Source organism: Leptonychotes weddellii, chromosome 9, assembly GCF_054177405.1.
Source record: "Leptonychotes weddellii isolate Sample4059 chromosome 9, ASM5417740v2, whole genome shotgun sequence".
Lineage (NCBI taxonomy): Eukaryota > Metazoa > Chordata > Mammalia > Carnivora > Phocidae > Leptonychotes > Leptonychotes weddellii.
The window spans coordinates 103,256,937-103,283,587 of NC_138377.1; the positions used below are offsets into that span (position 1 = coordinate 103,256,937).

The 26,651-nt window shown below is 40.7% G+C and overlaps 1 protein-coding gene and 1 non-coding gene across 10 annotated transcripts in view; both read left to right on the forward strand.

The window, feature by feature from the left end:
- SCAPER (S-phase cyclin A associated protein in the ER) overlaps window positions 1-26,651 on the forward strand; it is a 422,618-nt gene that overhangs the window by 361,912 nt on the left and 34,055 nt on the right. For all 9 annotated transcript variants that reach the window (XM_081829597.1, XM_081829604.1, XM_081829605.1 and 6 more), the window contains one exon: window positions 23,398-23,635. In XM_081829597.1, the coding sequence (XP_081685723.1) occupies window positions 23,398-23,635 (238 nt within the window). The remainder of the gene's footprint in view (window positions 1-23,397; window positions 23,636-26,651) is intronic.
- On the forward strand, window positions 12,963-13,069 carry LOC115941458 (U6 spliceosomal RNA). The gene has a single exon (XR_004076216.1). It is a non-coding gene; the product is annotated as a U6 spliceosomal RNA (small nuclear RNA).

Here is a 26,651-nt window from a genome sequence, read left to right on the forward strand (position 1 = left end):
AAAAAGAATTCCTCATATCAGTGAGGTCATATGATACATGTCTTTCTCTTTTTGACTTATTTCACTCAGCATAATACCCTCCAGTTCCATCCATGTCGTTGCAAATGGCAAGATCTCATTCTTTTTGATGGCTGCATAATATTCCATTGTATATATATACCACATCTTCTTTATCCATTCATCTGTCGATGGACATCTTGGCTCTTTTTTTTTTTTTTAGATTTTATTTATTTATTTGAGACAGAGAGAATGAGAGAGACAGAGAGCACATGAGAGGGGGGAGGGTCAGAGGGAGAAGCAGGCTCCCCGCCGAGCAGGGAGCCCGATGCGGGACTCGATCCCGGGACTCCAGGATCATGACCTGAGCCGAAGGCAGTCGCTCAACCAACTGAGCCACCCAGGCGCCCCGACATCTTGGCTCTTTCCACAGTTTGGCTATTGTGGACATTACTGCTATAGACATCGGGGTGCACATACCCCTTCAGATCCCTACATTTGTATCTTTGGGGTAAATACCCAGTAGTGCAATTGCTAGATCATATGGTAGCTCTACTTTCAACTTTTTGAGGAACCTCCATACTGTTTTCCAGAGTGGCATAGCACTCACTCTTATAGGGAAAGCAACTGAGCCAAACTAACTTGAATTAGGATACAAGATTCCTACTTCAGTGCTCTCACCTACACACTTGACTTTGTATAATTCAAAATGTAGGAGCATATATTTCATTTCTTTGAAGATTTTCTCAATTACATATATGGAAAACAGGATCCCCTTCTCTTTAACACACACAGTCATGTCCTCTTCCAGTAGACATTGAGCATCTGCCCTGTGCCAGACACCAAGACAAGCACCCAAGATACTACCCTCAGGGAGCCCCGAGCCTGGTCTGGGGTCAGACCCGTAAACTAAGAGCTGCAGCTCTTCAATGGACTAAATCTTAAAGGACCCAGAAAGATGAGGAAAGAATGCAACAGAGAAAAGGGGCATAATATGTGCACTGTATGATATAGCAGATGTTATTGCTGTCTTTGGCCCCTCTGGAGGTCACCTACCAACAGATTCCTGTATTTCTCTGCCTGCCTGGGGATATTCTCTGGACAAGTGGCTGTTTGCTACAAGTGCAGGGGAGTTAATACCTCCAGGAGTGACTCTCCAGCAATAAATGGGTGGATTGTATCCCGGCTCCACTAACCCTCAATGAGACAGTTCCAAGGTGTTCTGTACAGTCTGTCAGAGGGGCACCAGTGGTAAGCTATGCAGTGACACATCCTTGATCAACTTTCTCCCTTCCCTCTTTCTGTCCTCGGCTTCCTCCCAAGTAAACTATTTGCACTCCTATCCTTGTTTCAAGGTCTGGTTTGGAGGCAACCCAAATCAAGAGATACGGATATACAGGATATTGTCTCATGCTCAGTTTGATGGAGCTGTGCAATAGGGTGACTATGAAGAGTGACAGGAGATGATGTGTTAAATGAACTCCATAGATGTTAGCTCCTAGGAGGCCAAAAGGGAGACAAGACCTTGATGTGCTACACTAGAGCTGTAGAAAGTCACTGAAGTTGTTTAAGAGAGAGTAACAGGATCAGATTTCTGTTACAGAATGATCATTCCTGAAAAGTGTAGAAAGGACTGGAATGGCATGAGCCTAGAGGCAGAAGGAATAGTGGAGAGGCTCTTGCATCAGCTAAGTGGGAAATGTTGAGGGCTGTGGGGACAATGGAAATAGGAGCAAATGCATTAAGAGGAGACAGAATATATGTAAGAGAGATGGCATAGAGCTTGGTGACGTGGGAAGTAAAGGGAAGGGAGGAACCTAAAATGGCTCCCAGGTTTCTGACTTGAAATTTGTGAGTTGTAGATGGTATCCCCTCCAGAGTAAGGAGTCTAAGCAGTTTTCCATAGAGGAAATATGCCTAAGGATTATCCAAGTAGACCAATGTCTTTGTATATATATATATATTGTTTTTATGTACATATGCAACCAGATTTTTTTTTAAAGATTTTATTTACTTATTTGACAGAGACATAGAGAGAGAGCACAAGCAGGGGGAACAGCAGAGGGAGAGGGAGAAGCAGGCTCCCCACTGAGCAGGGAGCCTGATGCGGCGCTTGATCCCAGGACCCCAGGATCATGACCTGAGCCGAAGGCAGACGCTTAACCAACTGAGCCACCCAGGCGCCCCTGCAGCTGGATTTTAAATAAATCAGTGATTAACGCTTGGTGGTTTTTAAGAATTCTTAATCCATTTTTCCCATTGTAATTTCCTTCTCCATCTTCAGTTACTCAACCAATTTCTATTAGTAGGCCTTGCTACAAAAGCAGATTATTCTAGGAAAAAAGGTCCAGGTGTTTCCTGGCTTAATTTACCTAGGAAATTCTTAGCAGTATCAGTATCAGCTGCTTCTGTGAATGAGGTGAAAGAATGATCCCTAATTGCTGCTCTCCTCATCCTTCATTCTTCAACATTTCCTGAACGCCACCAAACCAGAAGAATACAGGGAGTTTTTCCTACCTCTTCAGATTAGTTTGCCTCTAATCTTTACAAGACCATTTCAAGCTACTTCCCATTTCTTCATGGAAATTTTATTTCTAAACTATAAACTACAATGGCCTGTTGAAAGCACTTTGTTACATGTGTCAGAGTTTCTCTCTAGAAGGTCACAGCTGTGTCTGGGGAGAAAGGTAGTGTGGCTGTTGTTATATTGGGGTAATTCACATAATGCCTGTTTGGGCTATCAGGACAAGCCAACCAGAGCCAGAAAGTTGAGGAAGGCTTGTTGTCAAAGATCTTTTATGACCAGCAGGAATAGGAAGACAAAGAGGAGCCAGAGAGGCCTTCAAAAATCGCTTCTTATGAGCTGGCAAGCCCTGAGATAATTAAGTACACTGATTAGCCCAGGGCTCTGGGTAAACACTGCAGTCTGCTGGTGGCCCGGCCTTTGAGACGGTGATTACAGCGGGGTTGCCTTTGCTCTACTCTCCTATTGTGCCCTTAATCCTCTCATTTTTACCTAGGTTTTCTGAAAGACAATTTGGGTGTCAGGGGTTATGTTATTAATCTTTGCTTCGGCACGGCGGGGGGGAAGATGGATGATTTTGTACCAGGCCCGGTTTTGAACTTGCATTTAAGGAAAAATTGAAATTGTGATCTTCTGGTGAAAGGATTGATTTTATGTTAGGATTACTCCAGAATGTGAATCCTAGAACTTTTCTCAAGTTGTAATTCTTAATCATTTAAACAAAATTCAACCCTCTGTAGTAGGACTTTCAGAAATGCTTATTTCTTTGGCCTTCACTATTACTTTTCCATTCTTGGTTCTTTAAGTAGAAAAGAGAAAAGGATAGTTTTCAAATCTCAGGGCAGCATCTCAACTGCCTTAATTGGCTGAGACTCACAGAGGCCCCCTTAAGGTGCTGACTCCTTAGCTGAATGAATAGGATCAGAACAGTAATGAGTGATTATAAATTGGAGCCAACACAGGCCTTTCACTGAGTCAGCAATCATTTCCTAGTCCATAACTGTACTCGGCACTATAGGGAGAAGGCCAGGAAGCAATGGATCCACAGTGAAAGAGTTCACAGTCCTTATGTAAGGAGAAGAGCTTATAAAACCTAGCTAATTCTGACTACTTGGAGGAGCCTATTCTGAATTCTAGAATATATTTATACAAAAAGGAGTTTGTTGTCATATGTATTTGTGGGCCTTATTTTCATATCCATAAACTACACTAACAAAGGGGGTTCTAGCCAAGGTCCCTGGAAACCTGTGTCATAAAAAGATAAGAATGATTTATAATTTAGCTCAATAACTATGTGAATATAAATGAGTGCTTCTCAAGTGTTTAAGGGTGCTTGAAAACCATTTGTTCAGGCAAAGGTAAACTTTAACTCTGCCTGCCTGAATTATTCTCTCATGCATTAAACAAATATTTATGTAGCATTTGCTCTGTGCCAGGCCCTGTGCTAAGCTTGGGAGAAAGCAGAAATGACTCAGACATCACTTGTGTCCTCAAGGACCTTGTCAACTAGTAGAAGAAAGAAGACGCGTATACCAAGACCCACGGTATAAGGCAGAGTGATGCAGAGGATAGAAGATAACACAGGAAAGCACTTAGCACACTGCCTGGCACGTAGTACATGCTTAATAAACATTTGCTACTGTTACTACATCATCATTGATGGAGTTAAAAGGAGGGAAAGACCACTCTTAGTTGTAGGAATTAGCGGTTTCCTAGAGCGCCTAAAATTTAATGTGGGCCTTGAAAGGAAGGGTTGGAACATTGAGAGCTGAGAGAGAGGCAGATACAGAAAACAGCTAAAGCCAAGACATCATGGCAGAGAAATATGAAGAACCAGTGGAGTATTTCCTTGAGCTGCATTGTGAGATTTTAGTGCTGCCCAGGTTGTTGGGAGGTTCAACTGGGATAATAAATGTAAAAGTCCTGTGTGAACTATATACAATGACTTGCTGAGATGTGGTGGCAATGGTGTCATCAAGAGCCTTTGACCAGGGAAGTGACATGCTAAGCATATTTTGGGAGCATTAATCAAGTATCAAGAATACCTGATGGAGAACATATTAAAGAGAGGTAGAAAGTGGGAGAGACCATTAACAGTCACCTGGACAAAAAGCAAAAGGAATGAAAAAGAATTTTTTTTAAATCCTCTCTAAGTCTCTCTTTTTATGTATGATCTCATCAGACTCCGGACGTCATCATCTCTGTCTCATCTCTCTTCCTTATACCCCAGATCTAATCTGTTGTCACATTTTTTGACTAGAAGGAACTTTAATGTTACCTTAATCCAGTCTTCTGTTCATGTGTGAATCTCTTCAGTAGCCTCATCCAGTCTATATTTGAATATCTCTTTTGACAGGGAACTCATTACTTACTAAGGGAACTTATTCTGTCATTGATAAGTTTTAATGCCTAAAAAATCTCTGATACCCATCTGTAACCTGTTTCCTTACTGCTACCTATCAGAATTAGTCCTAATGCTCCTTGACAACTTACAGACTATTCTAATCCTGCTTTTCTCCCTGAGCTTCTCTGGTCTCACCCTTCCACATATTTTCCTTTGCTTTTCTTCTCCTTGTTCCAATTACTATGGATATATAACAGATCACCCCAAAACTTAGTGGCATAAAACAGTCATCTATTGGGGCACCTGGCTGGCTCAGCAGAAATGCACCTCTTGATCTCAGGGTCATGAGTTCAAGCCCCACATTGGGGGTAGAGATTACATTTAAAAAATAAAATAAAATCTTTAAAAAAAAACAGCCATCTATTAATCTCACAGACTCCGTGTGTCAGGAATTTTGTCAAGATACATAGAGAATGGCTTATCTTTGTTCCACAGTATCTGGGCCTCAGTTGGAAGAAGGCTAGAAGTTGGAAGGCTAGCAGTTGAAATCTTCTGAGTGCTTATTCACACACATCTGTCGTTCATATGGCTGTTGCTGAGGACCTGTCCATCTGGTCCCTTGGCAGAGGCTAATTTGGGCTTCCTTACAACATGGTGCCACGTTCCAAGAAGGAGCATCTTGACAAAGGACCAGGTAGAAACCATATCACCTTTTACGAGCTAGCCTCAGAAGTTATGCAGCATGACTTCCAGAGTTCTATTCATCAAGACAATCACAGAATCCCCCCAACTGCTTCAAAGGGAGGAGAAATAGACTTGACCTCTTCATGGGGAATATGAAGGTCCTAGAAGAGCATATAGGACCAGAAATATTGCCATGGTTGTGTTTGAAAAATACAGTCTTCCACCTTCCAGCCTACACTGAAGATGAATGTGTTTCCAGTATCCTGTTCTCATCCGTCTTCTATTCTCTCTGCAGTCTCATATCTGGTATTGTCACCCTGTCTCTTGACATCACTTTTGTTAACTTTTAAACCTTTTGTGGTCATTAGCCACTGTCCTTAGACAAAAGACTTTCTGAGATTGGGAGATAGGGAATGAAGTGAATATAATAGGACTCAGCAAGTAAAAGTAAGGGAAGTAACATTTGTTGAGCACCATTTATGTGTCCTGGGCTAAATGTTCCTTGTGAGTTATCTTCCAGCAATCCTGCTCACACCTTCCAGGGGAGCACGGCAGCCTCTAGAGTGATAAGGAGGAATGACTACCGCATGCTTCAGACCTAGAGAGTGAGAAGAACACAAGAGCAGGAACTTCTGGGCTGTTTCTGCATTCACAACTGGGTGATGGCTAGTTTAAAGATTTCTGAAAGATCTATCCCTGCTCTAGTAATAAAGACTTAGTTGACTTATAGGGACAGAACGATGACCAATTCATTGCTACAATTCAACTTGTATGTCCACTGTGTGCCAGGCACTGTGTCAGAGAAAGGGAGCTTTCTGGACCATGCCCCACAGGACCAAAGTTTAGGGGCAGCCTTCACTGACTTCACTCCCAGAGGGGGTAGGGTATGACGAAGGCAGAGAGTACATGTGTCGGCTCACCAGGCTTAGAGCAGCAGAATATATCCAGGATACACTTGCAATTGGACTCCCACTGGCTCTAGGACTTTGGAGGGCAGGATCTCAAGAAGAAAACCTTTGTTGTAGGGTTGTTGAAGAGCACAGGTTTGGGAGTCAAAAAAATGTGGGTGCCGTTCCTACTCTCCTAGCTCTGGGACCGGTGGCAGATTTAGCTTCTCAAAGCCTTTTTCCTCACATTGTAAAAGTGAATTTGATAATTCCTCCCTCACAGGCAGGGGCAAATGGGAACTAACACATCTGTCTCTTGTCTAAGGTGCTTTTTTTAATATATATTTATTGTACCCCACCTTTTTCCAAACAGTTTTGAGAGAGATTACAGTATATGTAATCATTTGATGAATGAATTCATTCTTTTTTTTTTAAAGATTTTATTTATTTATTTGAGACAGAGAGAATGAGAGAGAGCACATGAGAGGGGGGAGGGTCAGAGGGAGAAGCAGGCTCCCTGCCGAGCAGGGAGCCCGATGCAGGACTCGATCCAGGGACTCCAGGATCATGACCTGAGCTGAAGGCAGTCGCTTAACCAACTGAGCCACCCAGGCGCCCCTCATTCTTTTTTTTTTTTAATGAAAAAAAATTAAAACAAAAGAAAATAGGAAAAAGTAAATCAAGGCAGGAGCAAGTGAAGTTAAGGCACAGATCATATTCACAACAATGCCCTGATGGACATTTCCTCTCAGAATTCCTACTGGCAGTTTCTACCAAGAAGTTATATTTCATACGTCAGATTCTAAAGCTCATTGGCTTTCACCCAAAGTTGGCTGTTCCTCTTCACTACCTTATTCTGCTCATGATTCTTGTCATCTGATCTCATTTTAAGACCTAAAACCTTAGTTATCTCTATCTTCTGTCTCCCAGAATCCATTTCAGTCCTATCTGATATGAAAGGGATGCTTGCCTCAGAAATATGAGATGGAACCTACTATTTACACTTCTTACTTAATATTTGTCTACTGCTAATTCATTAGTTCTCTTGTCCTGTGTATTTGTTTTATGTCTTCAGCTAAAATTTCCTTAAGGAAAGATACTAAATGTCCTAGCAGTTCCCCTTGAGGCACCTAGCTAGCACCAGCCAGAAACAAAATAGAAAGGAAATAGCTTGTGACTGGCAGAGTTAGCAAACACCGGTGTGTGTCATTAACCTATGCCAGGGCCCCATTTCCTGCACCTGCTCTTCACACAGGAAGAAGAGCTGCCCACATCTCATGTTCTTCTTCCTCGGAGGTAAGAAGGAGATGTCCGAGGCCCTCATTCCTTGGCCAGGAATGAGACTAATTCTTCCTCACTTCCTTCCATTGCTTTATTCTTTATTCATTCATTTATTTATTCCTTATTCATTGCTAGCTATTGAGCAGTTGATATGTGCCATATATTTGTCAAGGCATTAGGGATGTAGAGTGAGCAAAACACCTACATTTATGAAACTTACAATCTAACAGGAGAAAAAGACAATAAACAAATAAATGAATTAGATAATATGAGTTAGTGATGGCAATATGAGAAAATAAAGCAGGGTAATATAGCACAGTGGCTTGGGCAGGGGCTTCTGTAGATGGAGTGGTTAGGGAAGACCTCTCTGGGGAGATGACACTGAAGCTAAGTAGTCAATCATGTAAAGATCCAAGGGAAGAATATTGTAGTCAAGAAGAATGCTAAGTTGATGACTCCCAAATATCTGAGGTGGGTGTGTTCCAGAAACAGAGAAGGCAGAATACTGGAATGTGGTGAGAAAGAAAGTGCTAAATGAAGTCAAAGTAAGGGCCAGGAGATGAGGACGGAGAGAGTAGAAGTTTGGGTTTTATTCTATGTATGATGAGAAGCCATGTGAGGATTTTAAGCCAGAGAGTGGCATGATCTGATTACTTAAAAAGTAAAAAGAGCATCTGTTTACTCTGTGAGGAATGTGTTAGAGGTGCAAGAAGGGAAGCAGAAAAGGTCGGTCAGGAGGGTACTGCAGTCATCATGCAGCCCGATATGACAGTTTTTCCTCCCAGTTACTCACCCAGCAGAAGCAATTGCCTTCACTTGGCCACACAGCAGAGCCTCTAGCAGAGCTCCTTCAGCCTAACGAACAAATTTTGAAGATAGGAGAAGCCAAAACATCAGCAAAACTAGCCAAAATCAGCACAGGGCCCTTCGCTACTTACAGTGACTATGAGAAAGCGAAAGTTAGGAGGTCAGAAATGTCCCATCGGAGAGGCATGTTTGGACAGCAGCCCTAGCCCGCAGTTCCAAGATCCAGAACTAGATCCTGTTGTCAGTCACCCAGAGCTCCTTGCATTCTCACCTGCTGGGCTCCTCCCTGACCCTTCTTCCTTCCACCTTTGGTTGTCCCAGACTATCTTGAGGTCATCACCTCTGTATCTTCCACTTTCTTGGGCCTCCATTCAGACCTCTGCCAGCCCCAGTTTCTTCTTATTGACCTCACCCTTTACCTCCTGTTCCCATTGGTGTCCCCCTGGTCTTCCTCTTTCTCCAGCCTCTTCCAGTCTGTTGGTTCCAAACAGCAAGAATGTCCATCTCTTTTCATCATCTATCACTTCTCTTCCCAGAAAGGTTTCCTTCTCAGAAGTTCCTCTTTGAGTTCAACTGAAACTCGTCATCAGGCACTTTGGAAATCCTCCCAAATATTAGCCAGCCTCACCCTACTTGATAATCTTACTCTTTAATTGTCCCTATAGTTTTCTCTAACCAAATGTCCAGATATCTTACAATGCCTACACATACATCTTTCCCACCTTCAGTTTTCTCTTCCTCTTATATCTCCACTAAGTCATCCACATTCCCTTCAATGGGGCTCCAAATTAGATCTGCATCAAACAAGCTATAGGGTGTGTGTGTGTTTGCGTGCGCATGTGTGCAGGAGAGTATAATTTTCAAAGTAGATTCACAGCTGTTACAACATCCCAGGACTGAACAGAATCTTAGACATTGCTGTGTTCCATGCCCAGCTAAGGTTTGAGTGCCCTCTGCCACTTGACTGGATGTGATCCTCCACTTTTTCCAGAATAGGGAAGAAAGTAATAGCTTACCAACATCCCTTTGGGGTGTTCTAATTCTTAGAAAGATTTTCATAAGTTTATCTACTATCTGCTTTCAGGTAATGTCTCTTCTCTGGGGTCATAAATAACAATATAATACCTCTTCAGTTTGAAAATAACCTTTATGGCCTCCAGTTCTGAGATGAATTTCCCAATTCCTTCAAATGTTCCTCGGATGACATTGTTTCCAGATACTTCTACCACACAAGGCACTTTCCTAGGGAACTTGCTTATACATCAGTGTCCTGAATGTAGTATGGCACCCAGTGCTGGAGCCCATGCTTCCAGGATAGGGAGCAGGACTGAACCTTTCTAGTTATGTATATTGTGCTCCTATTAATTCAGTCAAAATTGAATTATAGTCATCGGTAAACAAGCAACACTCTTTCCTCATTTTAACTGTTAGGCAGCTCATTTGCTAAGCCTTTTTCCCCACTTACCCCTGAGAGCTGCATTCCAATCACCTGTCACATATCATCTTCCCATTCCAAACATATGTGGTTAGTTTTTATAAAATCTGAAAGTAGGATTTAACAGTTATTTCTATAAATTTCATCCTTTTTTCAGTTCTCGTTTATTTTTAGTTAAACTTTTTTATTGATTACTTCCTCCTGCTTGAAACTATCTTCAGTTTGCTTCTAGGACACCATACTTTTCTGGTTTTCCTCTTACTCCAGTGGTTTCTATTTTTTAGTTTCCTTTGCTGATTTCTTCTTCTCTCCCCAACTTCTAAATGTTTATCCCAAGGTTCAATCCTCAAACCACTATCTATGCTCACTTACTGGATAGGCTCCTGGCTTTAAATATCATGTAAGTATTGATGACTCCCAAATATCTCAAGCCCAGCCACTCCTCTGACCTTAACTTGTATATTTATTCAGTCATTCAACAAATGTCTATTGAGTGGCTACTGTGTCAGACCACTGTTCTAAGCCCTGGGGTCAAAACTGACAAAAATAGCTACCCTTGGAAAGCTCATTTTATCCAATTTCCAATTCATTATCTCCACTTGGATGTCTAATAGGCTTCTTGATTTTAACAAATTTAAGTCTGAACTCCTGGTTTTCTACCCCAGTCATGCTCTATCCACTGCCTTCCCCATTTTATAAATGGCAGCCACATTCTTCCAATTATTCAGGCCAGAATCCACTGAGCCATTTTTTACTCCTCTTTCTCTCACACCCACATCCAATCTATCAGGAAATCCTGTTGGCTTTCCCATCTGAAGATTTTCAGAATCCAACCACTTTTCACCACATTCATAGCTACCAGCCTGGTTCATCCACCATGATCTCTCACTTGGATAATTCAAACAGCCTCCCTACCTCTGCCTTGGCTCTTCTAAAAGCTTTTCAACCAATTAGCTATAGTGATTATTTTTAAACCTAAGTCAGATACATCATTCCTCTGCTCAGAACCTTACAATGACTTTCTTTCTCATTCAGTGAAATCCTTATAATGTCCTTACAGTGGTCTGTAAGACCCTACCTGATCTTCTCCCTGGCCTCTCTGATCTTGTCTCCTGATGTTCTTCCACTCACTCAATCTGCTGTAGCCACACTGGCCTTGCTGTCTCTTGAACATGTCCTGCATGTTCCTGACTCCAAGACTTGAGACTTGCTGCTTTTCTGTCAAAAATACCCTGGCCTCAGATAGCCTCATGGCTTCCTTCCTCACTTTCTATAGAACTCTGCTAACTTAACACCTTAGAAAGAGCTTTCCCTGGGGCACCTTTGTGGCTCAGTCATTAAGTGTCTGCCTTCGGCTCAGGTCATGATCCCAGGGTCCTGGGATCAAGCCCCACGTTGGGAGCCTGCTTCTCCCTCTCCTGCTTCCCCTGCTTGTGTTCTCTCTCTTGCTGTCTCTCTCTGTCAAATAAATAAATAAAATCTTCAAAAAAAAAGAGCTTCCCCAACCATCCTATATAAAATAGTATTACACATTCACCTACGTCTTCATCCCTAGCCATGTCCCCTGCTTCTCTGGAGCATTTTGCACACTTGACATACTATATATTACATATATTGTTTATTTGTTCCTAATATCCTCCTGCACTAAAATGTAAGCTTTATCAGGAAAAGGGCATAGATTTTACTGCTGAATCCTAGTGCCTTGAGTAGTGCTTGTCACAGAGTAGGTCCTCAATAAATATTTGTTGAATAAATGCGTGAATTGTGAATAACTAGTCTCATTGTGATAGGCAGAATAATGCCTCTCCTGAACACTACCCAAAAAAAAACAAAGTACACATTCTTCTCAAGTGCACATGGGACATGTTCCAGGATAGACCAGCCATTAGGCCAAAGATGAAGTCTCAGGAGATTTAAAAAGGTAGATACCATTCAAAGTATCTTATCCAACTATAACAAGATAAAGTTAGAAATCAATAACAGAAATAAAACTAAAAAATCCACAAATTTATGGAAATTAAACAACACACTCAAACAACAGATGGATCGAGGAAAAAATCACAAGGGAAATTAGAAAATACTTCTCTGAAACAAGTAATACATTATATGTTAAAAAAAAAAAAGAAGAAGATAGCAGGAAGGAAAGAATGAAGGAGGCGGAAATTGGAGGGGGAGACGAACCATGAGAGACTATGGACTCTGAGAAAGAAACTGAGGGTTCTAGAGGGGAGGGGGGTGGGGGGATGGGTTAGCCTGGTGATGGGTATTAAAGAGGGCATGTACTGCATGGAGCACTGTGTGTTATATGCAAACAATGAATCATGGAACACTACATCAAAAACTAATGATGTAATGTATGGTGATTAACATAACATAATAAAAAAAATAAAAAGAAAATACTTAACGATGAATGAAAATGAAAATACAATATATCAAAACTTACAAGACACAATAAAAGCACTGATGAGGGGTAAGTGTATAACTATAAACACTTTCATTAAAAAAGAAATATCTCAAATCAACAACCTAACTATACAGGGGCACCTGGATGGCTCAGTTGGTTAAGTGTCTGCCTTCGGCTCAGGTCATGATCTCAGGGTCCTGGGATGGAGCCCCACATCGGGCTCCTTGCTGAGCAGGGAGTCTGCCTCTCCCTCTCCCTCTGCCCCACCTTTCCCTCCCACTCATGCTTGCTCTCTCTCTCTCTCCTTCACCCTGTCAAATAAATAAATAAAATCTTTAAAAAAAAAAAAACTGACCATACAACTTAAGGAACTAGAGAAAGAAGAACAAACTAAACTCAAAGCTAGCAGAAGGAAGGAAATAATAAAGATTATAACAGAGATCAATGAAATAGAGAATAAAATAACAATAGAGAAAATCAGTGAAACCAAAGTTTGAGTTCTTTGAAAAGAGCAACAGAATTGACAAAACCTTCAACTAGATTAACTAAGAAAAAAGAGAGAGAAGAATCAAATTACTAAACTCAGAAATGAAAATGGGGTGCTCACTTTGGCAGCACATATACTAAAACTGGAATAATACAGAGGAGATTAGTATGGCCCCTGCACAAGGATGACACGCAAATTCTTGAAGTGTTCCATGTTTTCTATAGTTAAAATATACTTGAAATTTACTAAGAGAGTAGATTTTAAGCATTCTACCACCAAAAAAAAGATAACTCTGTGAAGTAATGGATGTGTTAACTTGATTGTGAGAATCATTTCACAATGTATCCATATAGCAAACATTCATGTTGTACACTTTAAATAAGTTATAATTTTGTTTGTCAATTATACCTCAATAAAAGTGTGGGAAGAAAAGAAAGTGGGAACATTACTATCAATTCTACAGAAATAAAAAGGATTGTAAGAGAGCGCTATTAACAACGTATGCCAACAAATTGGCTAACCTAGATGAAATGGATAAATTTCTATAAACAAAATACCTACCAAGACTAAATCAGAAAGGAAAAGAAAATCTGAATAGACCTATAGAACTAGTAAGGAGATTGAATCAGTAATCAAAAATGTTCAAAGGAAAGCCCTGGACCTGATGGCTTCAGTTGTGAATGCTACCAAACATTTAAAGAACTAACACCAATCTTTCTCAAGCTTTTCTCAAAAATTGAGGGAACACTTCATAACTCATTTTTTGAAGCCAGCATAACCCTGAAACCAAAGCCAGACAAAGACACTACAAAAAGAGAAAACTACACACTGATATCCCTTATGAACATTGATGTAAAAATGTTCAACAAAACTACCAAGCCAAATTTAGCAGATACAGTAAAAGGATTATACGTCATGACCAAGTGGGATTTATTCCTGCAATGCAAAAATGGTTCAGGACATGAATATCAGCCGTTGTAATTAGACCACATTAACAGAATGATGGAAACAAAAATGCATGATCATCTCAACTGATACAGAAAAAGCATTTGACATATTCAACACCCTCTCATTAAAAAACACTTGGGGTGCCTGGGTGGCTCAGTCATTTAAGCGTCCAACTCTTGCTTTCAGCTCAGATCATGATCTCAGGGTTGTAAGATCAGGTCCCACATCAGGCTCCATGCTCAGAGCAGAGTCTGCTTGAGAGATTCTCTATCTCCCTCTCCCTCCCCATTTGTCTCTCCCCCTGCTCACACGTGTGCACACGTTCTCTCTCTCCCTCTCAAATAAATAAAGAAAATCTTTTTTAAAAAAAACTAGGAATAGAAAGGAAGTACTTCCACATAATAAAAACCATATATGCAAATCCCACAGGGAACATCATAGTGATGGTGAAAGACTAGAAGCTTTTCCTTTAAGATCAGGAACAAGGCAAGGATGCCCACTTCTTCTACTTCAACATAGTACTAGAATTTCTAGCCAAAGCAATTAGGCAAGAAAAAGAAGGAAAAGGCATCCAAATCAGAAGGGAAGTAGTAGAATTATCTCTGTTTGCAAATGATATGATCTTATATGTAGAAAACCCTAAAGATTTCACACCAAAAAAAAAAAAAAGACAAACCTGTTAAAACTAGTAAATGAATTGGCAAAGTAGCAGAATACAAAGCCAACTCACAAAAAGCAATTGCATTTTTATATATTAACAATGAACAATCTCAAAGGAAATTATGAAAACAAGTCCATTCACAATAGCATCAAAAAAATAAAATATTTAGGAATTAATTTAACCAAGAAAGTGAAAGCCTTTTACAGTGAAAAGTACAAAACATTGCCAAAAGAAATTAAAGAAGGTATAAATAATTGAAAACACATTCCATGTTCATGGATTAGAAGACGATATTGTTAAGAAGTCATTACTTCCCAAAGCAATCTGTAGATTTTATGTAATCTTTAGCAAAATCTCTAATATTTTTTTTTGCAGAAATAGAAAAAAACGATCCTAAAATTCATATGGAATCTCAAGGGACCCCAAATAGACAAAACAATCTTGAAAAAGAACAAAGCTGGAGTAGTCACATTTCCTGATATCAAAACTTACTTCAAAAAGAAAAAAAAAAAACCATAGTAATCAAAACAGTGTGATACTGGCATATAGACATATATAACAACAGAACAGAATCGAGAGCCCAGAAATAAACCCTCACACATATGGACAAATGATTTTTGACAAGGGTGCCAAGACCATTGAATGGGAAAAGACAATCTCTTCAACAGGTGGTGCTGGGGAAACTGGACATCCACATGCAAAAGAATGAAGGTGGACATTTTTCAAACACTATGACTCAAATGGCTCAAATACCTAGAACTATTAAACTCAGAAGAAAATGGAGCAGAAGCTTCAGGACTTGGAATTTGGCAGTAAAAGATAGGACACCAGAGACATCGGCAGTAAAACAAAAAGTAGACAAATTGGACTTAGTGAAAATTTTTTTAATTTATGCATCAAAAGAGAATATCAACACAGTAAAAAGGCAACCTGGAGAATGGGATAAAATATTTTCAAATTATATATCTGACAAGGAATTAATATACAGAAACCATGGAAAACTCCTAAAACTCCACAACAACAAAACACTATTACAAAAGGGGCAATAGACTTAAATAGGCATTTCTCCAAAGAAGATATATAAATGCCCAATAAGCACATGAAAAGAAGTTTAACATTACTGATAATAGAGAAATGCAAATCCAAACTATAGTGAGATACCACCTCATACCCATTAGGATGGCTACTATCCAAAAAAAAAAAAAGCAGGTGTTGGTGAGAATGTGGACAAATTTGAACCCTTGTGCTTTATTGGTGTAAATGATACAGCCGCTGTGGAAAACATGGCAGTTCCTCAAAAAATTAAAAATAGAATTACCATATGATCCAGCAATTCCACTTCTGGGCATCTGACCAAAAGAATTGGAAAAAAGGATTTTAAAGACATATTTGTATGCCTGTGTTCATAGAAGCATTATTTACAATAGCTAAAACATGGAAGCAACCCAAGTGCTCATCAGTGGATGAATGGATACACAAAAAGTGGTGTATACATACAATGGAATATTATTCAGCCTTAAAAAGTAGGGAAATTCTGCCATATTCTATATCATGGATGAACCTCAAGGACATTATGCTAAGTGAAATGAACCTGTCACAAAAAAACTAAATATTCAGTGATGATTCCACTTATATGAAGTACTTAGAGGAGTCAAAGTCATAGAGACAGAAAGTAAAATGGTGGTTGTGGGGGGGAGGGAGGTGGGGAGTTTTGTTTAATAGGTATAGAGTTTCAGTTTTACATGATGAAAGAGTTATGGGGATGGTTGGTGGTGAAGGTTGCACATCATTATGAATGTATTTAATACCAATGAACTGTACACCTAAAATAAGATGGTAAATTTTATGTTATATGTATTTTAACACAAAAAAAAATGGGGAAAAGAATAATGGCCTGCCAAAGATATCTATATCCTAATCCCCCAAAACTGTGAATGTGTTATTTCATATGGCAAGAGAGATTCTGCAGAAATTAAATTAAGATCTTGATATGGGAGATTATCCTGGTTTATCCAGGTGGGCCCAATGTAATTACAAAGGTCCTTGTAAGTTAAAGAGGGAAGCGGTAAAGTGAGCGTTAGAGGGACTTGAAGGTGCTCTGCTGCTGAGTTTGAAGATGGAGCAAGGGGCCACAAGCCAAGGAATGCATTTGTACTCTACACACTGTGAAAGGCAAGGAAACAAATTCTCCCCTGGAGCCTCTAGAAGGAACACAGCTCTGATAACACCTGATTTTAGCCCAGTAAGACTTATGTTGGAAATTTGTATTGTTTTGAGCCACTAGCTTGTGATAATGTGTTATCACATTATTGGTAGGAAACTGATACACATGCCTGCCCCTCATGTAACCTCCCTAGGACAGGGACCTAGTCTTGTTTGGCTGCACATGTCACAGGTGGTCACTGTTCTTGGAGCACAGGTACTTTAGCTTTTCAAATTGAGAGTATCTGATGGATCATCATGCCCCTCATGCTCACTACAAAGCCTGATGAATGATATCACTGGATGTAGGTCAGCTTTCCCAGAATATCCCAGTACTTAAAGCCCCACACTGGACTACCTCTGAAAAAATAATTCACTTTTTCAACAGTGAAGTTTACATCCCTCATTGGGAGAGACAGTGACTTAATCCCACCCACTCCCAACACTATGCAGACCATTGAGTGGAATTGTCAGTGTTCAGGGACTAAAATGGGAAGTTCTCACAAGATGCGTGGGGATTCCAGAACTGAAAGAATGAACAAAGCCAAAATCCCAAGAAGATAGGAGAGCAGTCTAGAAGATCACTAGCACTGAAGGACATCAGGGTTGATGTTACCAAGCCAGAAAAATGGGGACCAGGCAGAAGAGAGCAAACAAGCCAGGAACAAACAGGGGAAAGGGTTGTAGTATCCAGGGCTGTTACAGTTGCTTTTGGGGGCCAACTAAAGCCTGGTACATAAGTAGTTTAAAATACCAAAGGTGAATGGATGGCATTTGATTCATGCCCACACAAATTGCTGCCTTTTTTTTTTTTTTTTTGCGCATCTATACTTTCCTTTAAGGCAAAGTAGGATTTTCAGATGCTGTGCAGGAGTATTGTTGGTCCAGTTATAGTTTTTCCTAATTGAATCTGGCTTTTAATGGACAGAACTTAATATGCCACAAAGATCTCTAGTTCTAGAGAACAAAGAAAAACACTTTAAAATTCAGTAAAATTGAGAAGATCTCAATTGAATATATAGTTTCAGATCTGATTTTTCCTATCTTCCATGATTTTTAAAAGAAAGTTTTGTAACATGTCTGATATGAATAAGACCTTTTACATTTTTATTATAAACATTTGGGCTTAAAGTTGTTGTAATTGACAGTTAAGAACAACAGGAGCCAGTGGCCTGTTCATGAATAAATTATCTGTATTTCAGACTAAATCAAAAGTAAACATTCCCTAAAGTCCTTTCAGGTCTACGTTAGTTCTGTGCAAGCCAAATGCAGTAGACAAGCCCTCTCCCTTCCCCTCGTTCCCGTAAATTCTATGGGCTCACTTTAAAATGAACAGTCTTAACTAAAAGGCAGCCTACAAAATAGGAGAAGATATTTGCAAATGACATATTGGATACAGGGTTAGTGTCCAAAATCTGTAAAAAAAAAATTATCAAACTCAACACCCAAAAAAACAATCCAGTTAAGAAATGGGCAGAAGACATGAATAGATATTTTTCCAAAGAAGACATCCAGATGGCTAATAGACACATGAAAAGATGCTCAACATCACCCGTCATCAGGGAAATACAAATCAAAACGACAATGAGATACCACCTCACACCTGTCAGAATGGCTAAAATTGACAACACAAGAAACAACAGGTGTTGGTGAGGATGAGAAAAAAGGGGAACCCTCTTGCACTGTAGGTGGAAATGTAAACTGGTGCAGCCACCCTGGAGAACAGTATGGAGGTTCCTGAAGAAGTGAAAAATAGAACTACCCTACGACCCAGCAATTGCACTACTAGGTATTTAGTATTTATCCAAAGGATACAAAAACACTGATTCGAAGGGGTACACACACCCCAGTGTTCATAGCAGCATTATCAACAATAAGCAAACTATGGAAAGAGTGCAAATGTCCATTGACTGATGAATGGATAACGAAGATGTATACACACACACACACACACACACACACACACACACAGTGGAATATTATTCAGCCATCAAAAAGAATGCAGTCTTGCCATTGGCAATGATGTGGTTGGAGCTAGAGTGTATTATGCTAAGGGAAATAAGTCAGAGAAAGACAAATACCATATAGATTTCACTCATATGTGGAATCTAAGAAACAAAACAGATGAACCTATGGAAGGGGGAATAAAAAGAGGGAAACAAACCATAAGAGACTCTTAACGATAGAGAACAGAGTTGATGGAGGGAGGTGGGTGGGGGATGGACTAGATGGGTGATGGGTATTAAGGAGGGTGCTTGTGATGAGCACTGGGTGTTATATGTAAGTGATGAATCACTGAATTCTCCTGAAACCAGTATTATTGCACTGTATGTTAACTAACTAGAGTTTAAATTAAAATTTGGGGGAAAATGGTCTTTCCTCTGAAGTAATATTGTATGCATTTTGAACCATTTGCACATCTAAGTTATTGAATGGTTATTTAATTCATTTTTCTGAATCAACATTTTTATTTCATCAGGAGAATATTGCAAGAGATCCTGGGTTGTGTTGTTTATAGTTTGTGATTAGTGTTTTCCTAAATAATGGGATGGAATGGAGAGAGGAAGAAAGAAGTAGTCTGATGACCTTCACTTTTTTTTTATTTTTATTTATTCTTTTGAAGAAGTAATAGCAGTGAATTCATGTCATTTAAATGTTTAGAAAGATTAAGTATGACAAATTGCTTTAAATGATAAAGTTATATTTCTGACTACCTGTATTTGAATATGCTGATAATCAGTTTAAAAACAACACAGGCAATAAGGGTAAGGTCACCATTCTGAATCACAGAGCAATAAAACTGTTGTCAGCAGCAATGATGTCACTCATCCCAAATGTCCAAAAGGCTATTGGAAATTAACTTTAGGTAGAAATGCCTTCTGACTTGCCATTGGTTCTAAAAGGCAGTCAGTGTTAAAGCAGGAAAGAATGTCCAATGGGAAAAAGACAGCCTCTTCAACAAATGGTGTTGGGAAAATTGGACAGCCACATGCAGAAGAATGAAACTGGACCATTTCCTTACACCACACACAAAAATACTCAAAATGGATGAAAGACCTCAATGTGAGACAGGAATCCATCAAAATCCTAGAGGAGAACATAGGCAGTAACCTGTTTGACATCGGCCACAGCAACTTCTTTCAAGATACATCTCCAAAAGCTAGTGAAACAAAAGCAAAAATGAACTTTTGGGACTTCATCAAGATAAAAAGCTTCTGCACAGCAAAGGAAACAGTCAACAAAACCAAAAGACAACAGACAGAATGGGAGAAGATATTTGCAAATGACATTTCAGATAAAGGGCTAGTATCCAAGATCTATAAAGAACTCAAACTCAACACCCACAGAACAAATAATCCAATCAAGAAATGGGCAGAAGATATGAACAGACATTTCTGCAAAGAAGACATCCATATGGCCAACAGACACATGAAATCAACTGCTGAACATCACTCGGCATCAGGGAAATCCAAATCAAAACCTCAATGAAATACCACCTCACACCAGTCAGAATGGTTAAAATTAACAAGTCAGGAAACAACAGATGTTGGTGAGGATGTGGAGAAAGGGGAACCCTCCTACACTGTTGGTGGGAATGCAAGGTGGTGCAGCCACTCTGGAAAACAGTGTGGAGGTTCCTCAAGAAGTTGAAAATAGAGCTACCCTATGACCCAGCAATTGCACTACTGGATATTTATCCCAAAGATACAAATGTAGTAATCCAAACGGGCACCTGCACCCCAATGTTTATAGCAGCAATATCCACAATAGCCAAACTTTGGAAAGAGCCCAGATGTCCATCAACAGATGAATGGATAAAGAAGATGTGGTGTGTGTGTATATATATATACACATATATACATGTATATATGTGTACATATACACACACACACAATGGAATATTATGCAGCCATCAAAAAAACGAAAGCTTGCCATGTGCAATGATGTGGATGGAACTAGAGGGTATTATGCTAAGCGAAATAAGTCAATCAGAGAAAGACAATTCTCATATGATCTCACTGATATGTGTAATTTGAGAAACAAGACAGAGGATCACAGGGGAAGGGCAGGAAAAATGAAACAAGACGAAACCAGAGAGGGGAAACAAACCATAAGAGACTCTTAATCTCAGGAAACAAACTGAGGTTTGCTGGAGTGGAGGGGGGTGGGAGGGATGGGGCAGCTGGGTGATGGATACTGGGGAGGATACGTGCTATGGTGAGCGCTGTGAATTATTTAAGACTGCTGAATCACAGACCTGTACCCCTGAAACAAACACATTATATGTTAATTTAAAATAATAATAATAAATAAATATCAACTAAGGCTTCAAAAAAAAATAAAAGGCAGTCAGTGTTAAGCAAACACAGACCCCTTTTGGGAACCTTTATAATAAAGTCAGACACATTAATCTCTACTCATGTCTCTAGTCAGGGTCTGACCCCAAGCTCTTAGGGCTACAGTGGAAGAAAGGAAAGAAGGAAGGGCCAACTGACATTAGCTAACAGAGTTTGTGTAAAGGTTCAGATGTTCCTGTAAGCAAATAAATGTCATTTCTTGATTTGTCCCATAAGACAAAAAATATCTCTCCGTGATGATACAGGATCACATTACAGTCTCCCTGTACTTTAACCGTGTTCCGTTAACCCCAAGATTTGACTTAAGAGAAGGGATGGAAAGAAAAGAAGTCACCTCCTGGTTACCCTGGATGTTTTGGTCCTCAGACAAAGCACTGCCCTTAAAGAGTTGCAAGTCCTTGTGGTTCCCTTGCCTTTGCCACTGATAAATGTGTATGACCTAGAGCGTCTCAACTAATCTTGGTGGGTGCATCGAGGGGGAGCAATACCTTCCCTCCCAACTTTGAAAAACTAAGAGTGAGATGAGGTAAAAGATGTGAACGGACTTAGCAAACCCTGTTAGAGGGCAATGAGATGACAGTGTTTCCCGAGAGCTGCTTTCTTGAGAAGAGAATAAGGTGTATGATGTCATCTCACATCCTTAGCAGTATCCGAAATAGTCCACATTCAAGAAATAAATGCTTACCATGGTTATGAATAAAGCTCTACTTTGATGAAACTAGTAGCGAATTAGAAAACTAGACAAGAGACCAGAAACTTGCCAGCCAGCACTTCTGAATTCTTATTAGTGCCATCTCCCGAGTGTTTCTGGGCAAGTGGATGAGATTAGCGTAGATCTTTAATGCCCCTCTCACATTCCAGATTCCATCTGAAAGGAACAACAACAAAAAAAGCTGTGGGGTGGGCACAGTGAGGACCTGTATTCATGTTAAAAATAGGGAAGAGTATTGGGGCGCCTGGGTGGCTCAGTTGGTTAAGCGACTGCCTTCGGCTCAGGTCATGATCCTGGAGTCCCAGGATCGAGTCCCGCATCGGGCTCCCTGCTCGGCAGGGAGTCTGCTTCTCCCTCTGACCCTCCCCCCTCTCATGCTCTCTCTCTCTCTCTCATTCTGTCTCTCAAATAAATAAATAAAAAAAATAAAATAAAATAAAAATAGGGAAGAGTATCTATCATAAAGGAAGACACTGAGCAGGGACTTGTAACTTCTCTTCCAGAGGAAAAAAGAATGTGTCCATGAAAGGAGACGACTGACCCACGAGGAAGGGCGTGGAGACCTGAGGTTTTGTGTAGAACATGCGGCTGTAGCAGCTGCAAACCTTTTACATCTTCTCAGATTCTAACCCAGGGGAGAAAAAGTGAGGGCTTCTTTCCAAGCATTTCAGCAAAGGGATCTCCGTTGGTTCTGTGAGCTCTGACTGTGACAGGTGCCATCCCTGAACCGTTCTGGACCGCCAGAGAAATAAAGTGTGCCTTTTAGTACCTTAGGCCCTGGAATCAGAGTGAAGGGTGAGGGGCCCCACCTGGAGCACGTTGGTTACGAGAGAGAGAGAGAGATCATTCCTCAGAGAGAAATCTGGGTGCAGTTTCTAGGGGAAGAAAGGATGGACGAATGCTTGGCAGCCACATTTACTAAAACTGCAGGCTCCTGGTCACTAGATGCTTCATGTAGACCCGAGTTCAGGAGTGAGATGGATTTAGCAAACCCTTGCTGGCTCTGCTATTGACTTTAGGAACTCATTTGTCACTGCCGTTGCTTCTTGTTCACCCATAGCCCTGCCTGCCAGTTACTAAGCTGACTTCATGGTGGTTTGTATAAAGCTAGTCTAGCACTTGCTTGTTCTTGGGAGTCTGGCCCCTACAGCCCATCCTGCCAGTATTCCTTGATGATGGAACTGTGCTTTCAAGAGCAGGTGAAGCGTCTCGCTACCACAGGATACCAACACGCTGCTGAGTTTTTGAGGCCTCACGCTTTCCTGGTAGCTGCCTCCCCTGAGAATATTCCAAAAGGAAACTATGGTATTTCGGAGTTCCAGTAGCTCTCATGGACTCTGTCCAGTTTGCCCAGACCTAGAAGCTAAACGAAGCAAGCCTACCTAGGCTACGAAGCACGGGTGGGGGGGGAGGGGGGAGGGGGACCCTCAGCGCTGGCTGCGGAGTGCTCAGCTGCCCACTGCTACAGCGGCCTGGTCTCCCAGCGGAGGGCAGGCCCGGCCACCGCGTTCCCGGCTGCGTGCGCTCCCCGAGGTTTCTGGTTACCTTACTCTGCAACTCAGATGGTTTGCTTTTAACGGTCTGCTTGTCTTGTTCCATTTGACTTATAAAAATGCTCACATTCTTAAGTAGACTTCTTTTAAAGAGCTGAATGTTTCTTTGTCAGGTCATACAGTATATTTGACAATAATCGCCAGGATCCCACAGGACTGACCGCTGCTCTGCAGGCCACAGACCTGGCTGGAGTTCTGCACATGCTCTACTGTGTCCTCTTCCACGGCACCATCTCGGACCCCAGCCCTGCCAATCCCAAGGAGAGTTACACTCAGAACACGGTCCAAGTGGCCATTCAGAGTTTACAGCTCTTCAACAGTTTTGCCGCTCTGGACCTGCCGGCTTTCCAGGTACCAAGCATTGGTCACTGTTGGTGCTAACCAACCAAGAGTTCATATTTTAGTATAGACAATGGTGTGAGGTTCTTCTCCTGGATTAGGACATAAGGAATAAACTATAGTACAGGAAATGACAATACATACCATTTAGGAAGCTGCTATCTTCTGGGAACCGTATTAGGTGCTCTACATATGCGTTCTCATTTATTCTCATGATAGTCCTGCAAAATATTATACCCATTCTACAGATGGAAATGCTGACAGTTAAGTAATTTCCCCAAGGTTACACGTGGCTTTGCCAGGACTGGTACCAATGATTTTCTGACCCCGAAATCTGCCACTCTGCTACTACTAAATCTTGTCTCAATTTCTTTATAGAAAAGGCATTATTATCCCATCAGCTTTTAAATATTAAGGAAAGTCCTGGTTTCTTACACAAACAGAACCAAAATTAGATAAATTGTTTTGTTGATAGGACTTTCTGTGGATGATTTAACGGATTTGTGTCCAGTGTAAAGTGCATGTGTGCACACCCCTATAAATTCAATTTTTATAGCTGAAGAAAGAAGAATTGCTTTATGCTATAACACCAGACTGTCAGCTTAGAAATAGATTTTTTTCATGTAGGAAATTTAATTTTCAAAAACACTGAACCTTTGGAACAGAGCAAGCCCCAAGGAGTAGACTTCTCTTTCAGTTTATTAACTGTCAAGCGATTTCATTAAAAAAGGAACAAACTTGGCAGATGATGAACCCATAATTTAGATGAATTGCTTTGCTCAGAGGGAAAAAGGTTATAGAGATACAAATGTATGAAAATGGTGGGCTTTGGCCATTCCCAGATAGAAGAAACGCTTGTTTTGTAGCTGATGACAAATGTGGAATTCTTGTCTTCCTGTCATTCCGTTCACAACAGGAAAGTAGTGAGTAAGTTGTATCATTGGATTCGATATCTTTCAACTTTGTAGAGTTAGTTTATCCATCATAAGAACAGAAATCTCTTTAGGGTTAATGCATTTCAGTTTCCGAAGCACTTGAACTGGCCTTAGGTGATAACTACATAATCTGTAAAGTTCTGAGAATCTGCAGGCACGTGCACCTCAAACAGGAGATGTCTGCTCCAGAGAATGCCAGTGGCTCATGCCTCTGGGTTGAACATAACACCTGTGTTTTATGAAGAACCAAGCCCATCGTGTTCAGTGTGGAAACAGCTTGGAAATCAGGAGACACTAAGTTTTTGCTTCAGAACATGGAGACTAGCAGTCTACCCATCAGCTAGTCCAAGTAAAGTGATTTCCTTTGTCACCAGGGATTATGAAAAGAAAATATCTGAAACTGTCTCTTAGCTTCTGGTGTTATAGGTCTTCTGACCAGGATTCAAACTGCTGCAGGGTGCTCCACATCATAAACAAAAGCACCTGTATTAAGTCAGCCATTCCATCAGTCACTGTTGAGTGTCAGGGAGCCCAGACCCATGCGCGCCCCACACCATTCCTGTGAGGTCACAGCCTGTTCAGTCTCACTCAAAAGGAGCACCACTGAACCGCAACCAGCCCTGCTCCCCTAGTGGCCTTTAGGCACAATGGCCAATAATGTTAGAAAAATCATAAGCTTATTTCTGGAGCCCTTCATGGCAAACTAACATAAAAACCGAGATTTCTCCTCTCTAGCTCCTTGCTATGTCCAGCCTGAAATGTATTCCCTACTTGAGCCACTTTTGTCAAAAGCAGCAGGGAAAACACCAGGGTGACTCAAGAGTGTTCAAGCCATTCTTAGAATCAAATGCCCTGCCTCCCAAGTAGAATGTCTTTCTTGGCTGGTTCCTAACAGTTCTCCAGTACATTTGCTTCTTTCCTCTCTGTCCTTCATGCAGCTCTGTATTTCTCTTAACTTTCTTTCCTGTTTTTTTTTCCTTCTTTTTTAATCTCTGTTCTGACTCTCCTGTTTTATCTTAGTCCATTGGGCCATAATTGTTTCTCATTCTCTCCCCAGACATTATTCTCAGGTACTCTTTTCCCCTTAACTAGTGCATGGGCCAGGAAAGCCTGCAGGAACCTTCCTCCTGCCTGCCATCCTTTCGATATTCAAGGTCCAGCACATTTTTTCTTACTCCTCATCAGCACATGTGGGCACCCAAATGCCCAGAATTTCTAGCATCGGGTACTCTAATACATCTACCAACGATTACCTTATTGTTCCAGTTACTTTTATACATTAAAAAAAAAACCTTATTAGATAATAACCACTTTATTATGATCACAGATTCTATGGGCCAAGAATTCAGACAGGGGTGGCTTGTCACTGCTCCATGATGTAGGCCTTCAGCTGAGAGCCTCCAACAACAAGTCGGGGAATGGAGGGGCAGGTTGACACAGATAGCTGGGAGCTAAAATTACTGGAGGCTCCTTCACTCTCCTGTTTGATGCCTGTGATGACTTAAAGACTAGGTTCACCAAGGACTATTGGCCAAAGAGTCTACATATGGCTTTTCTGTGTGACTTGGGCTTAAAACATGGTGTCTAGGTTCTGAGTGAGTGTCCTGAGAGGAAGCTTCCAGAAAACAAATGTTCCAAAAGAAACAGAAACTGCATGGCTTTTTATGACCTTGCTTTACAAGTCGTATAGCTACATATCAACCATACTCTTGGTTAAATCAGTCATAAGCCTTCCAGCTTCAAGGGGAGAAGGAATAGGCCCCACCTCTCAGTGGGAGGACTATCAAAGATTTATAGGCATTTTTTTGAACCACAGCACTCTGTTTAGCAAGCTAAAATAAAACGTCCACACAGATGTAGAATAAAACGTACGATGTAAAACGTAAGATGTAAAATAAAACGTCCACATTGATGTAGATGGACATCTGATCAAGCATGTAATGCTCAAGTAAATACAATACAGATATACAGTATTTGCATATAAAGCAATGGGTGAGTTTGGGAGAAAAGTACTATTATGATAAATATGGTCAGAGACACTCATGTTCTAGTTCATCAAGACCACTTGCATGAGTGAGATTTTAGGGGTGCCT